This window comes from Dipodomys spectabilis, unplaced genomic scaffold, assembly GCF_019054845.1.
Source record: "Dipodomys spectabilis isolate Male_0828 unplaced genomic scaffold, ASM1905484v1 ptg000231l, whole genome shotgun sequence".
Taxonomy (NCBI): Eukaryota; Metazoa; Chordata; class Mammalia; order Rodentia; family Heteromyidae; genus Dipodomys; species Dipodomys spectabilis.
In genome coordinates this window covers 1,041,431-1,057,108 of record NW_024870908.1, presented here as the reverse complement: position 1 = coordinate 1,057,108, position 15,678 = coordinate 1,041,431, and the positions used below count along the sequence as shown (strand labels likewise).

The 15,678-nt window shown below is 51.2% G+C and overlaps 1 protein-coding gene across 5 annotated transcripts in view; it reads right to left on the bottom strand.

The window, feature by feature from the left end:
• Positions 1-1,813: 1,813 nt before the first annotated feature.
• Marf1 (meiosis regulator and mRNA stability factor 1) overlaps positions 1,814-15,678 on the bottom strand; it is a 35,871-nt gene continuing 22,006 nt past the window's right edge. For 3 of the 5 annotated variants that reach the window (XM_042698205.1, XM_042698208.1, XM_042698206.1), the window contains exons 18-27: positions 14,927-15,069; positions 14,638-14,771; positions 13,696-13,898; positions 11,834-12,061; positions 10,278-10,508; positions 9,910-10,122; positions 7,949-8,009; positions 7,744-7,869; positions 5,706-5,876; positions 1,814-4,323 (exon numbers count right to left, since the gene is read on the bottom strand). In XM_042698205.1, the coding sequence (XP_042554139.1) occupies positions 4,076-4,323; positions 5,706-5,876; positions 7,744-7,869; positions 7,949-8,009; positions 9,910-10,122; positions 10,278-10,508; positions 11,834-12,061; positions 13,696-13,898; positions 14,638-14,771; positions 14,927-15,069 (1,758 nt within the window). In that variant the 3' untranslated portion in view covers positions 1,814-4,075. The remainder of the gene's footprint in view (positions 4,324-5,705; positions 5,877-7,743; positions 7,870-7,948; positions 8,010-9,909; positions 10,123-10,277; positions 10,509-11,833; positions 12,062-13,695; positions 13,899-14,637; positions 14,772-14,926; positions 15,070-15,678) is intronic. The other 2 variants (XM_042698209.1, XM_042698210.1) reach the window with 1 other exon arrangement.

Genomic DNA, 15,678 nt, shown 5'->3' with positions numbered 1-15,678 from the left:
GTGTCTGTGTATGCGTGTGCGTGCGTGCGTGTGTGTGTGTGTGTGTGTCATGACCAGCCTAAGTAGTTAAGCCTAAAGAGTTGCTGACGTGTCACCATTCCTCAGAGAAAAATAAAAATGGAAACCACATGCAGAGCATTTTAAAAGTTTTTACTTTTTTCTTGATTATGGAAGTAACTCATGTACATAGTAAAATCATTTTAAAAGTAAAGAAAGTATGAAGGCTTTTTTTTTTTTAAACACTCATTATTCCTCCAATTAGAGACCTGATAGTTTGGTATATTTTTTGTTTTTTGGTTGGGTTGGTTGTGGGTCTTGAACTCTGGGCCTGGGCACCGTCCCTGGGCTCTTGAGCTCAAGGCAAGCGCTCCACCATTTGAGCCACAGTGCCACTTCCTGGTGTTTTTCCTTTGGATTGAGGTTCGCAGCTAGCCCGGGCAAGAAAATCCATGATACTCTCATTTTGGATAAACCACACACACAAAAAAATGGAAAAGTAGAGCTATGGCCTTGAGCAAAAAAAAAAAAAAAGCTGAAGGACACACACACACACACACACACACACACACACACACAAAGCGAAGCTGGACATGGTGGCTCGTACCTATAATCCCAGGCGCTTGGGAGACTGGGATTCAAAGGATCTTGGTTCAAGGCCAGCCCAAGACTCCACCTCAACCAATAAAAAGCTGGTGGTACACACCTGTCATCCCAACTACTGGGGAAGCATTAAGTAGGGGAATCATAGTTCGGGTCAGCCTTGGCAAAAACCAGAACCCTATTGGGGGCATGGCTGGAGTGGTAGAGCCCTTGCCTGTCAAGCACAAGGGCTCCAAGGCTCCTGGCTTCCGCCCAGCAGGGTCTCGGGGGAGGGAGACGGCGCCGAGTACCAATGAGCAGTGTAGTGTGTAGTGTGATGCTTCACCCTTCCTCCACCCCTATTCTGTACCGACACACCATGGGCACGTTTTCCAAATCCCACTGTGGGAGCCATCGGCGAAGGCTGTGGAGGTGAGGGGCCTCCCAGTCTGGGGTCCAGGAGGCACTGAGGAAGGACACTTCGGGGATGAGACTAAGGGAAGGCGGAGGTGGAGGTGGCAGTGGGAAAACCACCCATACCACCTCCTTAGCCCACTCTGCAGAGCATGGGGGCAGCTCGGCTCTTTCTATACAACTTTGAGACTGTGAAAGGAGTTTTGAGAGGGTTGCCAAAAAGCTTTAGAAGCTTGTACTATCAGACTTAAAAAAGAAAAGAATCACACTTCACTGTACATAGCGGTCCAGATCTGTAAGCAGGAGGCATCTAGAGACAGAAGGATCAGGAGTTCAAAGTCAGCCTGGGTGAAAGAACAAGACCTATAGTTCCCCCCCCCCCCTCCCCAAAACAACCAAGAATCAAGAAGGAAGCATTGTACTTTACCGAGAGGCAATTTGCTGGTCTCTTCCGGACCCTTCCATATCCTTGCACGGGGTGGATGCGGGGGAAGGGAAGGAGGCTTTTACCACTGGCTGAATCTGCACAAGGCTATCCCAGAGCAGCCTGTTGGAAAGGCTGGGAGAGCCTGGGACTCCGCGGGTCTTCCCTGGAACGCCAGGTGGGTGGGTACCGAGTTTCCCACGCATGGGAAGAGGCTGGAGGAGGGCTGGGGAGCAAGGGCCTGGGCCACATGGCAAACACCTGCCAAGTCACCAAGGCCTCTGCCCCCCCCCTCACTTACATTATACGAGGGGCAAAGCTGGGGGGTACCCAGACTGAGAGGCGACGGGGCTGGCTCATGACCCTCCCCGCGAAGACACGACAGCACTCCTGGGATGCTTGCTTGTGAAGTTTATTGACAACTGTTTGGTCCCAACACACAAAACAGCACTTGAACCACAAAATTAAAAAAAAAAAAAGGTGTCCAAACAAAAGAGACGGTTAAGAAAAACATCTCATTCCCCCACAAGCCTGATCCACAACAAACAGTGCGAGAGAGGAGAGGGGGCTGGGGATGACTTCTGTCTAACCTGGTGCAGTTTTCCACCGAGATCCTGCGTCCCACTGTCCCAAAGCCACACACCATCGCCTAGCACTTAATTAAGCCTCTGGATAAAAAAATAAAGACAGCGAGTGGCCTGGCTACAAGGGAGTGTGGCCACCCACGCCGGCTCCTGCCGCCAGCTCCCACTTTAAAACAGGAACTGATGGCTGCGCTCTGTCCCACACTCCCCCACCATGCCAGCAGGCAAGCGGCACGGACACACTCCCATGCCAGGCAGTGCCGGCTGCTGCGCCGCCCCAGAGCCTGCTCCTGGGGGGCAGCCCCGGGGGCAGCAGGGACGCCCAGCACACATGGGCCACACTCATTCCCACACTAGCAAACCACCCTCAAGTCCAGATGTGCAAACCCCTCCTTAGGAAGGCTCAGAGCAAGGCAATGCCCGTTCTCCACACTGATTCTGTCACACGGCCTCAAAGCGCCTTTCACCCCCTTCCCCCGCGGGCCTGCTTCCTCCTGCCCCTGCCGCCGGGTCTGCAGCGCCGCCCGCGGCCCGCCCTCGTCAGGATCGGCTGAGGGAGGGCCGCCACGCGGGCAGTGCTCCCACGGGCTTCCGTCTTGATCGGGGTTACAGGCTGAGAACTGAGAATCACCGGCTTCATTGGAAAGATTTGGGGAACAAAAACCCAGCTTGTAAAAAAAAAAAAAAAAATCTCCCTACAGCCCTTATTTTGTGGCATTTTATCAAAATGCTGGCTCCAAGATCAGAGTCCATTTCCTGGCTTTCTAGAAATTACAAAAATACACAAACATTTTCCCCAAAGAAACCATTCTTACTAGTGGAAGACCTAGCGCCAACAGGTGCTTTCTGCTTTATGATCGGACCCGCCTTCTTTGCCTGACAAATACAACCCATTGTAAATGCCAGGTTCTCCGGCGGGGGTGAGTGGACGCCTCAGGCACCCAGAGAGGAAGGCCACTCCACACAGGGCAGTGCCCCCATGCCAACAGCAAGACACCGCCAAACTCAAACGTGCTTCCAACGGTGAGAAGTAACGGGGGGTAAAAACAGACACACTATTAAAAGGTGCGGAGCCAACAGACAGACGTGCACGTCTTCGCACGGAGAGCTTCCCAGCTGCCCAAACCAGCTTGGAAAATGACAACAACAAGGTTAAGTTCCTCAACCTTGGCCTTCAACTTGTATTGATAGCATTCCGGTCTCTTCCTAGTGGACACAGTATGGATCCTGCTCACCGCTCCGCTCTGATTTGTGATTTATGCATTCAATGCATAGTTTAGAAAATCAGACTCTCCATTATCATCGCCTCTCCACACACAGTTATGTGTGCTGTAATCCACGCACTGACTTTCAACCTATGACACCAAGACTATCTCCTTCTCCTTAACCTGATCCATAGCACACTGGAACTGAGTGCGGAAGGGAAGCTTAAAACACCCTCCACTTTCTAGAAAGCTCCTACACAGAACCCCAAGATGGAAATGCTTAAAAGAATCTGTGATGAAGCCACATACTTACTGACTACAGACATAGTTAACTAAAAACAAGGGACACATGGACACTCACACACACGTGGAAAGCTGTAAGGACGCCAGGAACCTTCCTCTCCCTGAAGACATCTGCTCCTCCCCCCTCCTTGTGCCCAGGACAGACTGCTCAGAGCCACGCGGTGCATTAGGTGAAGAGTGCCAGGATGCGATGCAGGCTCCCTGGTGTTGGGGGGCGTGGGGGGGGGGGGGCAGGCTCACTGCAGGCCATCTCCTGCTAGCTACGGGCTCGCTGCCCTCTTCTGCCACCACACCACGGCATTCCATCGGAGTTACAAAAGATTTGGTAAAATAGGTGGAAGGATTCTTTAAGAAATTCTTTAAGAAATGCCGGAATTCTTTCAAATAATTGAAAAGAAGAAAAAGGGAAATGCCAGCCGCAGCTGCGCTCTGAGCGCGCGAAGGAGAGGAAGCAGGCCGCGCTGAGGGCCTCCCCCACCCTCTGCAAACAGAAAAGGTCGCTTTTGAGCCCATGTGTGTGCAGAATCAGACCCTTTCCCCATCCTAACTCTACTTTCAGCTGGGAGTTACAGCTTGGTGACAGGGGTTAAGGAGAAGTTGGCTGCCAATTTGACTTTGTTTTTGGGTGGCTGCTTTTTGGCTGGGCTTTCCACAGGGTCTTTGTTTAGCTGTGACTCAGGGGCGTCCAAGGAAGAGCCGGGGGGCACCGGGGTAGCGGCTGGGGTGCAGAATGAGCTGGGACCACAGGGCAGTTTTTCCTTCATGACTGGTACTGTGATTTCAATGTTTTCTTCTTGGTTTAAAATCATAATTTCTATAAACATAGAAAAGCAAACACTCAGTTCTAAGACATCCTCATTTTCAGTTCCCTACTTCTATTCTTTCAAAATTAAAAAAAAAAATTTTTTTGGTGCTGGTCCTGGGGCTTGAACTCATGGTTTGGATGCTGTCCCGGAGCTTTTTGTTCTCAAGGATAGCACTCTATCACTTGAGCCACAGCACCATTTCTGGCAGATTTTGTTGCCTCAGCTGGTTTTGAACCATGATCCTCAGATTTCAGCCTCCTGAGTAGCTAGGATTGCAGGCGTGAGCCACCAACACTTGGCTCAAAAGATATTAAACAAAATAGCTGATGGTCAGTATTGTGTGTCACTCAAGTTGGATATTGATAAACCACACCCCCAGACCCCCACTTGGATTTTCTGTCCATCTGTCCGGTTCTTATGGACCCCATGCCCCAGGTGACCTCCCTGAGCCATGAGTGGCCTGAGAGCCAGGCAGCTCTGCATGGCCGGAGGCCAGGGCCGCGAGAGAACTGGGTTGAAGCAGTGTCCATTGAGGACCACGGGCTCACCACCCGAGCGACACGCAGGGCCTGGGAAACGCCCGGCACTGCACCTGCAGGGGCTCCTGTCCCAGAGGCCTTGTGGAGCTAGAGGGCAGAGGGCAGTGCTCGGATCACATGCACATGGCAGGAGTCATGTGCGCCGAAGACACAGAAGCCCAGACCCAGGGAGAAGCTACTTACTGTCAACCTGCCACCGATGTGAGTCATGCACTGGGCATGCTCACAGCCAGGTCTCCCACCAGAAGGCAGCTGGAACCCTGCCCCTCCCAGGCCCTACCCAGGCCAACAGCTCAGGTCTTCCCCGGTCACCAGCGAACTGTCGGAACTGCCTGGGAAGCCTGAGGATGTGTGAGCCCCGCAGCAGCCCTGGGTTGCTGAGCAAAGCAGGCTAGAGAGGGACAACACAGCTGCTACACAGCAGCCGGACCTCCTCACAGGCCAGGAGGGACTGCACAAGGACAAGATGCCTTGGGTTCAAATCCTAGCTCTGCCACTGCCTAGCCAAGTACCAGGGAGCTTTCTGGCTCCAACAGATACAAGCTATGCTTTTGTCACTGCCCTGTGATGGGGGAGTCACTCATGGCCATGCCTCTCAGCCTGCGTGGCACCTCACGCCAGGCTGGCACTGGTGTCCAGTTCCCTGTCCTCAGGTCACAGGGCAGAATCCACAGCTTCAGAAGCTCCAGAACTCCGGGGCCCCCAGCCCGGAGACAGGCTTTGGCTGAGTCCTTCCTGGGGATGGGGGCAAGGCAGGGAGACCTCAACTCCTCCCACAGCCCTCCTACCCACCGTGCCCCCCCCCCCCAAGCACTTGCCATCTGGAGTAGAACAGTGTGAGCATGACCCACCAGCAGGCTCTTGAGGGTGCTCCTCAAACTGAATGAGGTCGGCGGGCTGCAGGACCACGGGGTCTGGTCTCAGCTGAGGGGACGGCAGGCACGAAGGGACAGGCGCGCACAGGAGGTCCACGGGGGAGCTGCTGGCCAGGTGGAGAAGCTCCTGCTCCGTCTCACTGGACGCTGCAAGAGAAGGCCAGCCTCAGTCTGCACGGGTGCATGTCCAGCTGGCGCCTGGGATTTTCTAAGCCTTGAATGGAGTAGGCAGAATGACTGAGTTCTTACAACCACCACCTCCCCTCCCTCCCCCCCACCTGCCCAAACACGCCACAGGCCAGGGGTTTCCTACAGCGATGGACAGCTGGGAAAGGGCTCTGCTGTCACTTTCTGAGCATGGAAACACAGGACCTTGGGACAGGACACAAAGGAACTAAGTGAGCTGAAGCTTCCAGGAGACTGGGGCCTTGGCCCTGACAGCCTTCACAAATGCCACCTGGGATCTTAGGTCCTCAGCTGCAGGAAAGAGGGAGCTGGACTCTCCAGGGGAAGGCTGTGGAAGACGAGGGCTGGCAGCAGGTGCTTTAGCCAGGTAAGATGCAAGTGACAGCTGGGCACCGGTGGCTCACGCCTGTCATCCTACCTACTCAGGAGGCTGAGATCTGAGGATCACAGTTCAAAGCCAGCCGGGGCAGGAAAGTTCATGAAACTCTGATCTCCAATAAACCACCAGATGTGGCGCTGCACTCAGGCCCAGAATTCAAGGCCCACGACCAACAGAAAAAAAAAAAAAAGAAGATGCCAGTGACAGTTTTCATATATCCATTTTGTTTCGTTTTTAAGCAGCGCTGGGGATCTAACTCAGGGTCTCCAGCATAGTACATAGGAGCTCTACCATTTAGGCCACACCTCTAGCCTTTTTGTTTATATTTTTTCTGAGACTGGATCTTGCTAACTGCTCAAGCTGGCCTTGAATTTGAGATCTTCCTGACTCCTGAGATTACAGGCATACACTACAGAGCCTGTGAGTTAACATTCTTTTTTCTTTTTTCGGTTGTGGGGCTTGAACTCGGCCTGGGCGCTGTCCCTCAGCTCTTCAGCTCAAGGCTAGCACTCAACCACTTGAGCAGTGCCACTTCCAGTTTTCTGGTGGTTAATTTGGGATAAGAGTCTCACAGACTTTCCTGCCCAGGCTGGATTTGAACCTCGATCCTCAGATCTCAACCTCTTGAGTAGCTAGGATTATAGGCATGAGCCACCAGCGCCCAGCTGAAAACATTCTTGTAACAACAGATTCAAAGTCCTTCTGTAAAGTGAAAGCTGCTATACAATTTGAGAGAGCTGGTTTTTATCTGCTTTAGAACCGGGCCAATGTAACATCCATGGGACTCAATGTGCTCTGAAGCCAGTGCACTGCCGTCAAGTCTTGCCACAGGAAGTCCTGGTACAGAGGGATTCCTGGACCCAACTTCTGCGGTTCCTCGAAGCCTTCTTGACCAGGCCTTGCCCTTCTTCCTCTCTGTCCACTCTTCCACGGCACCTCCACTTCAAGCAGGAGCCCCTTTCCCCCCACCTCTGATCACCATTACTACACAATCAAACTCCTTAGCTCCCCTCGCGCAGCAAAGTCCTGGGCCTGCCTTCAGAGTTCCACAGAGCCAACTCCGCAGGGTTCCCTCTCCCGTGGCATCTCCTCTCAGTCATCTTGAGGCTTCCCTCTGCTCCTGGGCGCTAAATCCCTCGCTAATCTAATTGCTGAATTTGGAGACACCTATCCCCCACGCTAATATTGAAACAGTCTAAAGTTACTATTTTACCAAGCATCTCTAACAGCAGGGGTGTCGGTATCTTTTAGAGATTGTGCCAGTAGCTATGCAATGACATTCCACACGGCTCACAGGCTTGCCGTTAGCCAAACATCAAAACTGCTTTGAAAAACGTATGAATATTACATTTAAGTAATGAGATGACTGACTAGCCTCCTTTCCTCCACACAACCCACGTCCCAAGCCATTTCCCAAGCTTTACTTTAAACCCATGTTTCTCCTCGTACCATTGCTACCTGCTTCGGGCTGCTGTTCTGGGACTGGATGTGGTTTGGGCATCTCCAGGATTTGCTCGCTGTCTGTCTGCTGGTTTTCGTGACCGGCGAGGGAGAGGCTGAGTGAGCTCAGCCTGCCTAGAGACAAGGGGTGTGCTGTGAGAAGCCGGGAGGGGAACCTCGCTGTTCCAGGGGGAGGGCTGGGGTGTTTACTTACTCTTCATGTCGTTTTTTAGCGCTACAATTCTCTTGTGACCATGTCCTTTTATCCACACCACCTGCACACAGACATGCTACTGGTTAGGTAGTGGAGAAGCGTAAGTGACTGCCGTACACATACTAGCATTTAGAAACTAAAATCATACCAAGAACAACTTTTCTATGCTCCTTCTTTAAAAAAAAAAAAAACAACAACAGAAAGAAGCTGACACAAGCCTGCCCCCTAGCAGCTAAGCCACTGAGAAAAATCATGAGACATAGATTGAAACTCTGCACATGCATGAATGTGTGTGTGTGTGTGTTGGTCCTGGTGAGTCTCACAGATTTTCCTGCCCTGGTTTTGAACCAGGATCTCAGATCTCATTCTCTTGAGTAGAAAGGATTACAGGCATGAACTGCCAGTGCCTGGCAAAACTATTCTTTTTTTTTTTTTTGGGTCCGGTCGTGGGGCCTGAACTCTGGGCCTGGGCACTGTCCCTCAGCTCTTCAGCTCAAGGCTAGCGCTCTACCACTTGAGCCATAGCGCCACTTCCGGCTTTTTTCTTTTTGCTTATGTGGTGCTGAGGAATCGAACCCAGAGCCTTGAGCATGCAAGCCAAGTGCTCTACCACTGAGCTACCTTCCCAGCCCCAACCTGGCAAAACTATTCTTTGTTTCAGAGACTACCTTTCCAACACCAGCTCTGATATAAATTAAGGAAGTTTAGGTGAGAATTTAGCATTTCTTTCAGAACTAAACTCAATCTATAGCAGCATTCTCGGAGGCCCTCTAACTGAGCTCAATGCTCAAGTGGAATCTGGGACTTAAGAAGACACTGCTGTCTGCCGGCTCAGCAGGGGCAGGCAGAGGCATGGTCCTGGGCTCCCAGTGATCTCCACATGGGCTGTCAGTCGGTCCCCGAGCTCAGCTCCAAGCAGTTCTTCCTCTCCTCATCCCTTGCCTGAAATGCCTGGGATCAGAAATGACTTAGATTTGGAAATATTTGCATAGACATAATGAGATATTTTGGGGACAATGCCCAAATGTAAACATGAGGGCATTCATTATGCTTTACAATCCTCTACACACGTGGCCGGAAGGTGTTGCGAGCAACCCTTCCGCACGGGGACCCACCCGCAGAGCTCAGGCATCGGTTCCCCTACTGGCCCTCTCAAGTTCTGGATTTCAGATGGTTTGGATTAGGGACTTCTCCCTAATCCAGGGGCGCTGTCAGCCCCCCTCTGCCAAATGCTCCCCGGTACCCCAGCAATGGCCAGGACCACCACCAGCCAGCTCTCCTTTCCTCCTGCTTGTCTTGGTTCTGTGGATAGCAGCACTGCGGTGCTTCGCTATGCTGCCCCCGGCAGCATGGCTCAGAGCCTTTCTGGCAGAGCGAAGCCCTCACTGGCTTCCAACATGGGTTTTAGTTTTCCCTTTAATTTCTATGGTGCTGGGGAGCAAATCCAGGGCCTTGCCCACGGCCAAGCCGGCATTCTGCCTCTACCACAGCCCTACCACCCTGGTAGCTGTCATGTCCCTCCGGTACCATCGGCCGCCTGGTACACTGCTCCCTTGTGCCCTCCATGGGTTGAAGCTGGCAGGTCTGCTCAGGCTGCCCTCTCCCTTCCCTCCCCCTTTCCCACTGTGAACTCATCTGCACCCTGGTGCCTCCATTCTGGAATCCCCTGTGCCCAGGAGCTTGGGGTCAGGGTGATGGCTGCACAACCGTGTCACCCAGGTGCCCTGCCTGTGGTGCCATCCGACACCTCCTGGAGGGCAGGGCCTGGGCCGAATAAACCTGGCACACAGGAAGTTAATAAAATATTTACAGAATCAGTGAGAAACACTAAACGTATCTCATGCCAACAGCACATTTCCAAAGCATGGGTTCAAGATGCCTGCTGCTTTTGTCACTTGCAGCCTCCTGTTTCTCTGTTCAGGAGCAGCCCCACGGCTCCCTGGAAGCTGAGCAGCACCCACCTGCGGGATGGCTCCCAAGAGCTCTTCCACGCTGCTGAAGCCGTATGTCTTGGGCTGCAGGGTCTCCCCAACATACTTGGCATAGGCCACGGCGAAGTCGTGAAGGCAGATCTGCTGGTAGTGATATGTGTGAAGCAGAGACCGCACGTTCTTTGCAAACAAATACAGACTCGTGAGCTTCACATACTCTTCTGTCTTCTCGTTTGTAAAAACCTGGTCCGAAAGAGAGAATAAGGTAGAAACTCCCCAGGTGAGTCATCTGAAAGGTGACCAGCCTCACACATCTCTAAGATCTCTTTCCTCTTGGCACCCAGATCTACCAATGGGTCATCTGAAACTCCCAGCTTCGCAGCGATGGTTCCACGTACCTCAACCAAGTAAGGCAGACTCTTCAGCAGCTCGGTCAGGGTCATGAACCCATATTCACAGGGGTTGAGAGGAGCGCCTTGTGTGGTTTCATAATGTCTCCTGAGCTCGTCCACAGAAAGATGGGTGGCTCCTTCCCAAGACATCAACAACACCAGCAGCTGAGCGGTGAGGGACCGCAGAGACTTCCGGTTGATGAGCTGAATCTGTTTGCCAGATTCAATGTCAGCAACCTGGGGGAATGAGGACACACACATTTCAGAGCTCTTGAGCGATAGCCGAGGGCCTGCCGTATGCTGCTAATTTCACTCTTGTCTGATGAGACCATAGAGAAATAGTTCCAATTTCTCTCTTCAGCTGAAGTGAGGGGGTTTTTGCATTTCCTTGGGACACCACACCAACAGTGATAGAAGCCGAAGCCTTCATCTCAGGCAACCATGGGAAGAAGCTGCTCCACTTCCTCACCCATCCCTTCTCCCAATCCTCCTATGGCAAGGAGAGGCAGGCCAGATGACACCCACTGGCCCAGAAAAGTTCTTTAAGAGCCATCGCTTCTTCCACTACCTCTTGCTCTGTGCTCATCTCTCTCTCAACAGGTCCTTCTCTGTGGCTCTCAAACATGCTCCCGTCTCTCCAACTGGAAAACGGTCTCCCAGAATCCCCCTTCCTCCCTCATCCCAGCCTCCCGCTGCTGCCCTCCCACTGGCTCCCTTCAGAAAGCTACGGGAAGGCCCAAGGCCTTCCTCACCTTTCCGTACGAGGAATCCTCAGCCCCTCCCAGCAGTACCATCTCCACCTCATACCAACCAACAACACCAGATACCACCAGCAGGCTCAGAGCCACCACTCTGTGGCAAGGGCTGCTGCTGCTGCTGCTGCCGCTGTGTCCCTGCCTCGGTACTAGGAGCCTCCTTCCTGACTGCTCCTCCACTCCTGTGAGGCCTTGCCCCCCCTAGCTGATCATCAGGACACAGCCACAGTTCTCTACTGGAGATGCTGTCCAGTCCCGTGTCCTCTTCCCACTCTTCCCCTGGCAGTGCCTTTTCCTAGTCCTTGGTGATGTCAGCTCTACCTACACCTCAAGGCAGGTGGGCGGGAAGAGGGCAGGGCAGAAGAGAAAGTGCTCCTCTGATAGTTTCCCAGCCCTCAAGTCAGTTGTGACGCCATGCTCCCAAACCTACTCCCAAGTGAGTCGGGATCTGGAGAGAGATGGTATGTGATTACGGTGCCCATGAGCCCTGGAGACAAAGGTTTGTGTGGAAGGATTCAGGTGAGCCTACTGAGACTGACACACACGAGTACATGCACCCTGGAATAACAGGGGACTGGCTGCCTCAGTTCACACTGGCCATTAATTAACAGAAGGGAGATCACAACTCCCAAGTGCTAGGCAAGCCACGTCCTAGTACCTCATGATGTACTGGTGACATACAAGCAGGTTGTGAACCAACAGCCAGCAGCCCAAGGTGCACACAGAGGCAGGCTAAAGCACATCGCACACCCCACTGCAGATCAGCATTAGGCCACGGACTTGTCTGTGAAAGCGCAATCTGTTTACCTTGACCACATGGCAGAGCTTCTGTGTCAAAGCCGAAACTGAACTGACATCATAGTCTTGGAGACGAAACGTATACCCGAACGTTTTGGCATATTCTGTAAGAAGGTCTGTCATCATAAGGCAGTTATCTTTCTGGGACCGCAGGAGTTTAACAAACTGGGCAGCTAGAGCTTTGAAGCGTTCCACCTCCGTCAAAGTAAGGATCTTTTCTTCTCCACACTCTAACACCTTGGAAAACACATAGAGAATCATGATTGTCCATCAAAGTGAAGGGCATGCAGATGTAAAGTATGTTAGTGTTGTTTAACAGGCATGGAGATAACGTTTGGCAACATGACTGCACAAATTGAAAGTACTGCTAAACAAACGCTTACAGCCAGGTGCTGAGGGCTCACACCTTTAACCCCAGCTACTCAGGAGGCTGAGATCTGAGAACCTCAGGCTGCCCTGAGCATACAAATCCAAACAGCTGGCAAAATGCTGGGTGTCAGTGGGTGTAATCTTAGCTACTCAGGAGGCTGAGATCTGAGGATCGAGGCTCAAAGCCAGGCCAGGCAGGAAAGGCAATGATATTTTTATCTCCAATTAACCACCAAAAAAACGGGAGATGGTGCTATGGCTCTAAATGGTAGATAGAGCACTAGCCTTGAGCGAAAAAGCTCAGGGACAGCACCCAGGCCCTGAATTCAAGCCCCATGACTGACCAAAAAAAAAAAAAAAAAAAAAGCCAGTAAGAATGCTGATCTGGAGTGGCAAAGCACCCAGGAAAAGGCCAAGCAGAGAGTGAGAAGCTCCAAGTTTACATACATGCACATACTCATACACACAGAAGATAGTCAAGGCTGGGCTGGGAAGGTGGCTCAGTGGTAGAGCGCTTGCCTTGCATGCATGAGGCCCTGGGTTCGATTCCTTAGCACCACATAAACAAAAAGAAAAAGCCGGAAGTGGCACTGTGGCTCAAGTGGTGGAGCGTTAGCCCTGAGCTGAAGAGCTGAGGGACAGTGCCCAGGCCCAGAGTTTAGGCCCAATGACCGGACCCTCCCTCCCCCCCCCCGAAAAAAAAAAGATAGTCAAGGCTGTCATATGTATTCTAAGACAGGAACTCTAAAAGCACTTTAAGCATCAAATATACTTATAAAATCAAGAGTAGAGATCTGATTCCACACAGCATGTGTGGAGCACACACCTACAATCCTAGAACTCAGGAGGCTGAGGCAGAGGAAGATCAACTGCTTGAGGCCAGCCTGGGCTTCAAGAGTTCAAGGTCAGCTGAGGTTACAGTGAGACATTGCCTCAAAAAACAAAACCAGGGACAGCGCCCAGGCCCCATGACTGACCAAAAAAAAAAAGAACCTCCCCCCCCCCCCAACCAATATCAAAGAAAAAAGAAAAGAAACAGGGCCTACTCAGAAAACCAGCAGCTAAGCATCCATGCTTCCTCACGGGCTCAGCCTCATACCCCAGAAGGGATCTGATAAGGGCTCCTGAGGAAAAGACCCATTTCAGGACATAAAACTCTCTCATCCTTTCTCCAGTACTCACTAAGAACACAATTCTTTTAAGGAAAGATGGGTTGGGAGGGTCTCAATGTTTCCAGGCTGAACTCAAAAAGTTTTCCTGGGATTGGAGGTATGAACCACCACATCCAGCTGAAGAGCTGATTCTTTATTGAAGAAAAACCAGCACATTTACCTTCATTAGTACTTAAAAACTCCAAAACCTAACAGCTTTTCTGGCAGGATTACTTTAGGCCGTCAGACTCTTAAATAATTCCCTACTTTCCAGGTAAACAGGTTCCGAAAATGATAAACAAGATGTAATGTTTAGGACAGTGCAAACAGGACTGTCATCTCTTCACTTACTTGTAAAATATCAGGTATGGCTTCAAAAAGTTCAAGTAGTTTGGTAAAGCCATAGTAGGCGAGTTTGCACTGCCGGCCGAAGTGGTGGTGGTAGGAGGGGATGAACTTGTTGAAGGGCATGCGGAAGTGGGGCTGGTGCCGCAGCAGATCCACAACATCCTTGGAGAACTGCTTGGTCCTCTCGATTTCGTCCTGGGTACGCTCTTAACAACACAGAGACAAATCCTCAACCAGTCCTCATCTACCCACCGTGTAGGAAGTCTTTTGTCAGCTCACAAAACTCCATCTTTGCCTTCTACACCCCTGTTACCCTTACATCTATGTGCTTAATAAAGTAAGCCAGAAGTTGTTCCCATGGAATTGTACTTTGGTCATTTACAGGATTTTACTTATGCATGTGGTCTTCAGTTAAATGAGTTTCGGAGGGGAGGGAAGGAGAGGAGGAGAGAGTGCTTAGCTTAGTTTTCATTTTTGTTTCTATTGACTTTTAAGTGAGAACTGGAAAAAGACGGACTTTGGACTTGAGCTCTGGCTCACTATGACCCTGAGCCACATGTGCAGCAGAAGAACATAGGTTCAGGACCATGGTCAGCGACAGCAGAGCCACAGTTGCTGGGCTTCCCTATCCCCCAGACTGGGAACCACTAAGATGCCACAACAAAAAAGCCAGCATTCCTCCCAATGAGCTCGAGCTCAGAGCTGAGATGGCAGACACAAGTGATGGCTCTGCGAACATTCTCCCCTGGAAAAAAACAGCCTCAGATGGGCTGGGATGGCATTGTAGACTCTATAGAAATGTCAGTGTGCTCTCTTCTAGACGCTCCACAGTGCCCAGGAGCTCTGCACAGCCAAGCACCAACTTTGGAGCTGCGCTTTCCAGCAACTGTGGCACGGGACGGGGAAAGCACCCCATTTTATGACCACTGAATATAAGGCACTCACCTCTTTTGGGGATACAAATCACTGTGTCATTGTCCTGCTGGGACAAGCAGATGACCGTGTCAGGAATCTCTGCTATGATGTCAGTCAACTCACACACACCATACTCTGTGACATCCCAGTCCTTGGAGAAACACCTAGGTTTGAACGAAGAAAGGATAAAGGAGTAGCACTGCTGCTGCAACTGCAATTTTCCAAATGAGTGCTAACTAGAGAAGTTACATGCTACTGAAAACTGGGGAGAAGAGAAAGGCTTTAAAAACACTTGCTTTTCTCCTTCCCTCCAACTCACCAGTGATAAGCCTGAGAGAATTCTCTCACGACAACTTGCTTGCTGGCCTGGGATTTGAGAAGTTTTAGCAAGTCCTGAGTGAAGCGCTTCACCTGGGCTCTGTGGGTGAGGGTCAGCAAACGCTTGGATCCCATGCCAAGAATCTGCAAAGCAGACATCTGACTAAGATTTCAGAAGACACTTTCTCATTACCCATCTCTTTCCCTTTCCCCTCAGAGAATAATGGGTGCGATTTCAAACATACACATCAACAAAAAGTAGTCAGAAAGAACAAGATCCAATTTCTTGGGGCTACTTTCTTCAGTCCTACATACTACATACCTGCTTTCAAATAATCCTAAGTGCAGAGAAGCAAAGTACATCAGCAGTCTGGGTGACTAATTTTTATTCTAAAAGAGTAAAAGCCTCTTTTACAAGTGGGAAACTGTTGTAGCACTGCCTGTAGGCAAAGCTAATAGGGAGGGCTTCACAGGATACGCTAGGTTGTAGCCCAGGAACTAATGTTCAGTTCGTGGAGATGAATGGCTAAGGTCTTGATGCAACGTAGGAACCCCTGCGTAAACATATGGACATTCACAGACACTCCTGCGTGACAGTGAACAGTTCTAGGGCGAACTGTGCTAGGAGAAAGGAACGTACAGAGATGAGAGGGAAAATATTCCACAGGCCTCTCAGGACTTTCTGTAAGGAAGCTGGAAACTTGTAGCTTCCAGAAAAATTGAGAAGCCAGCTTGTGTAGGTTTCCTATACTC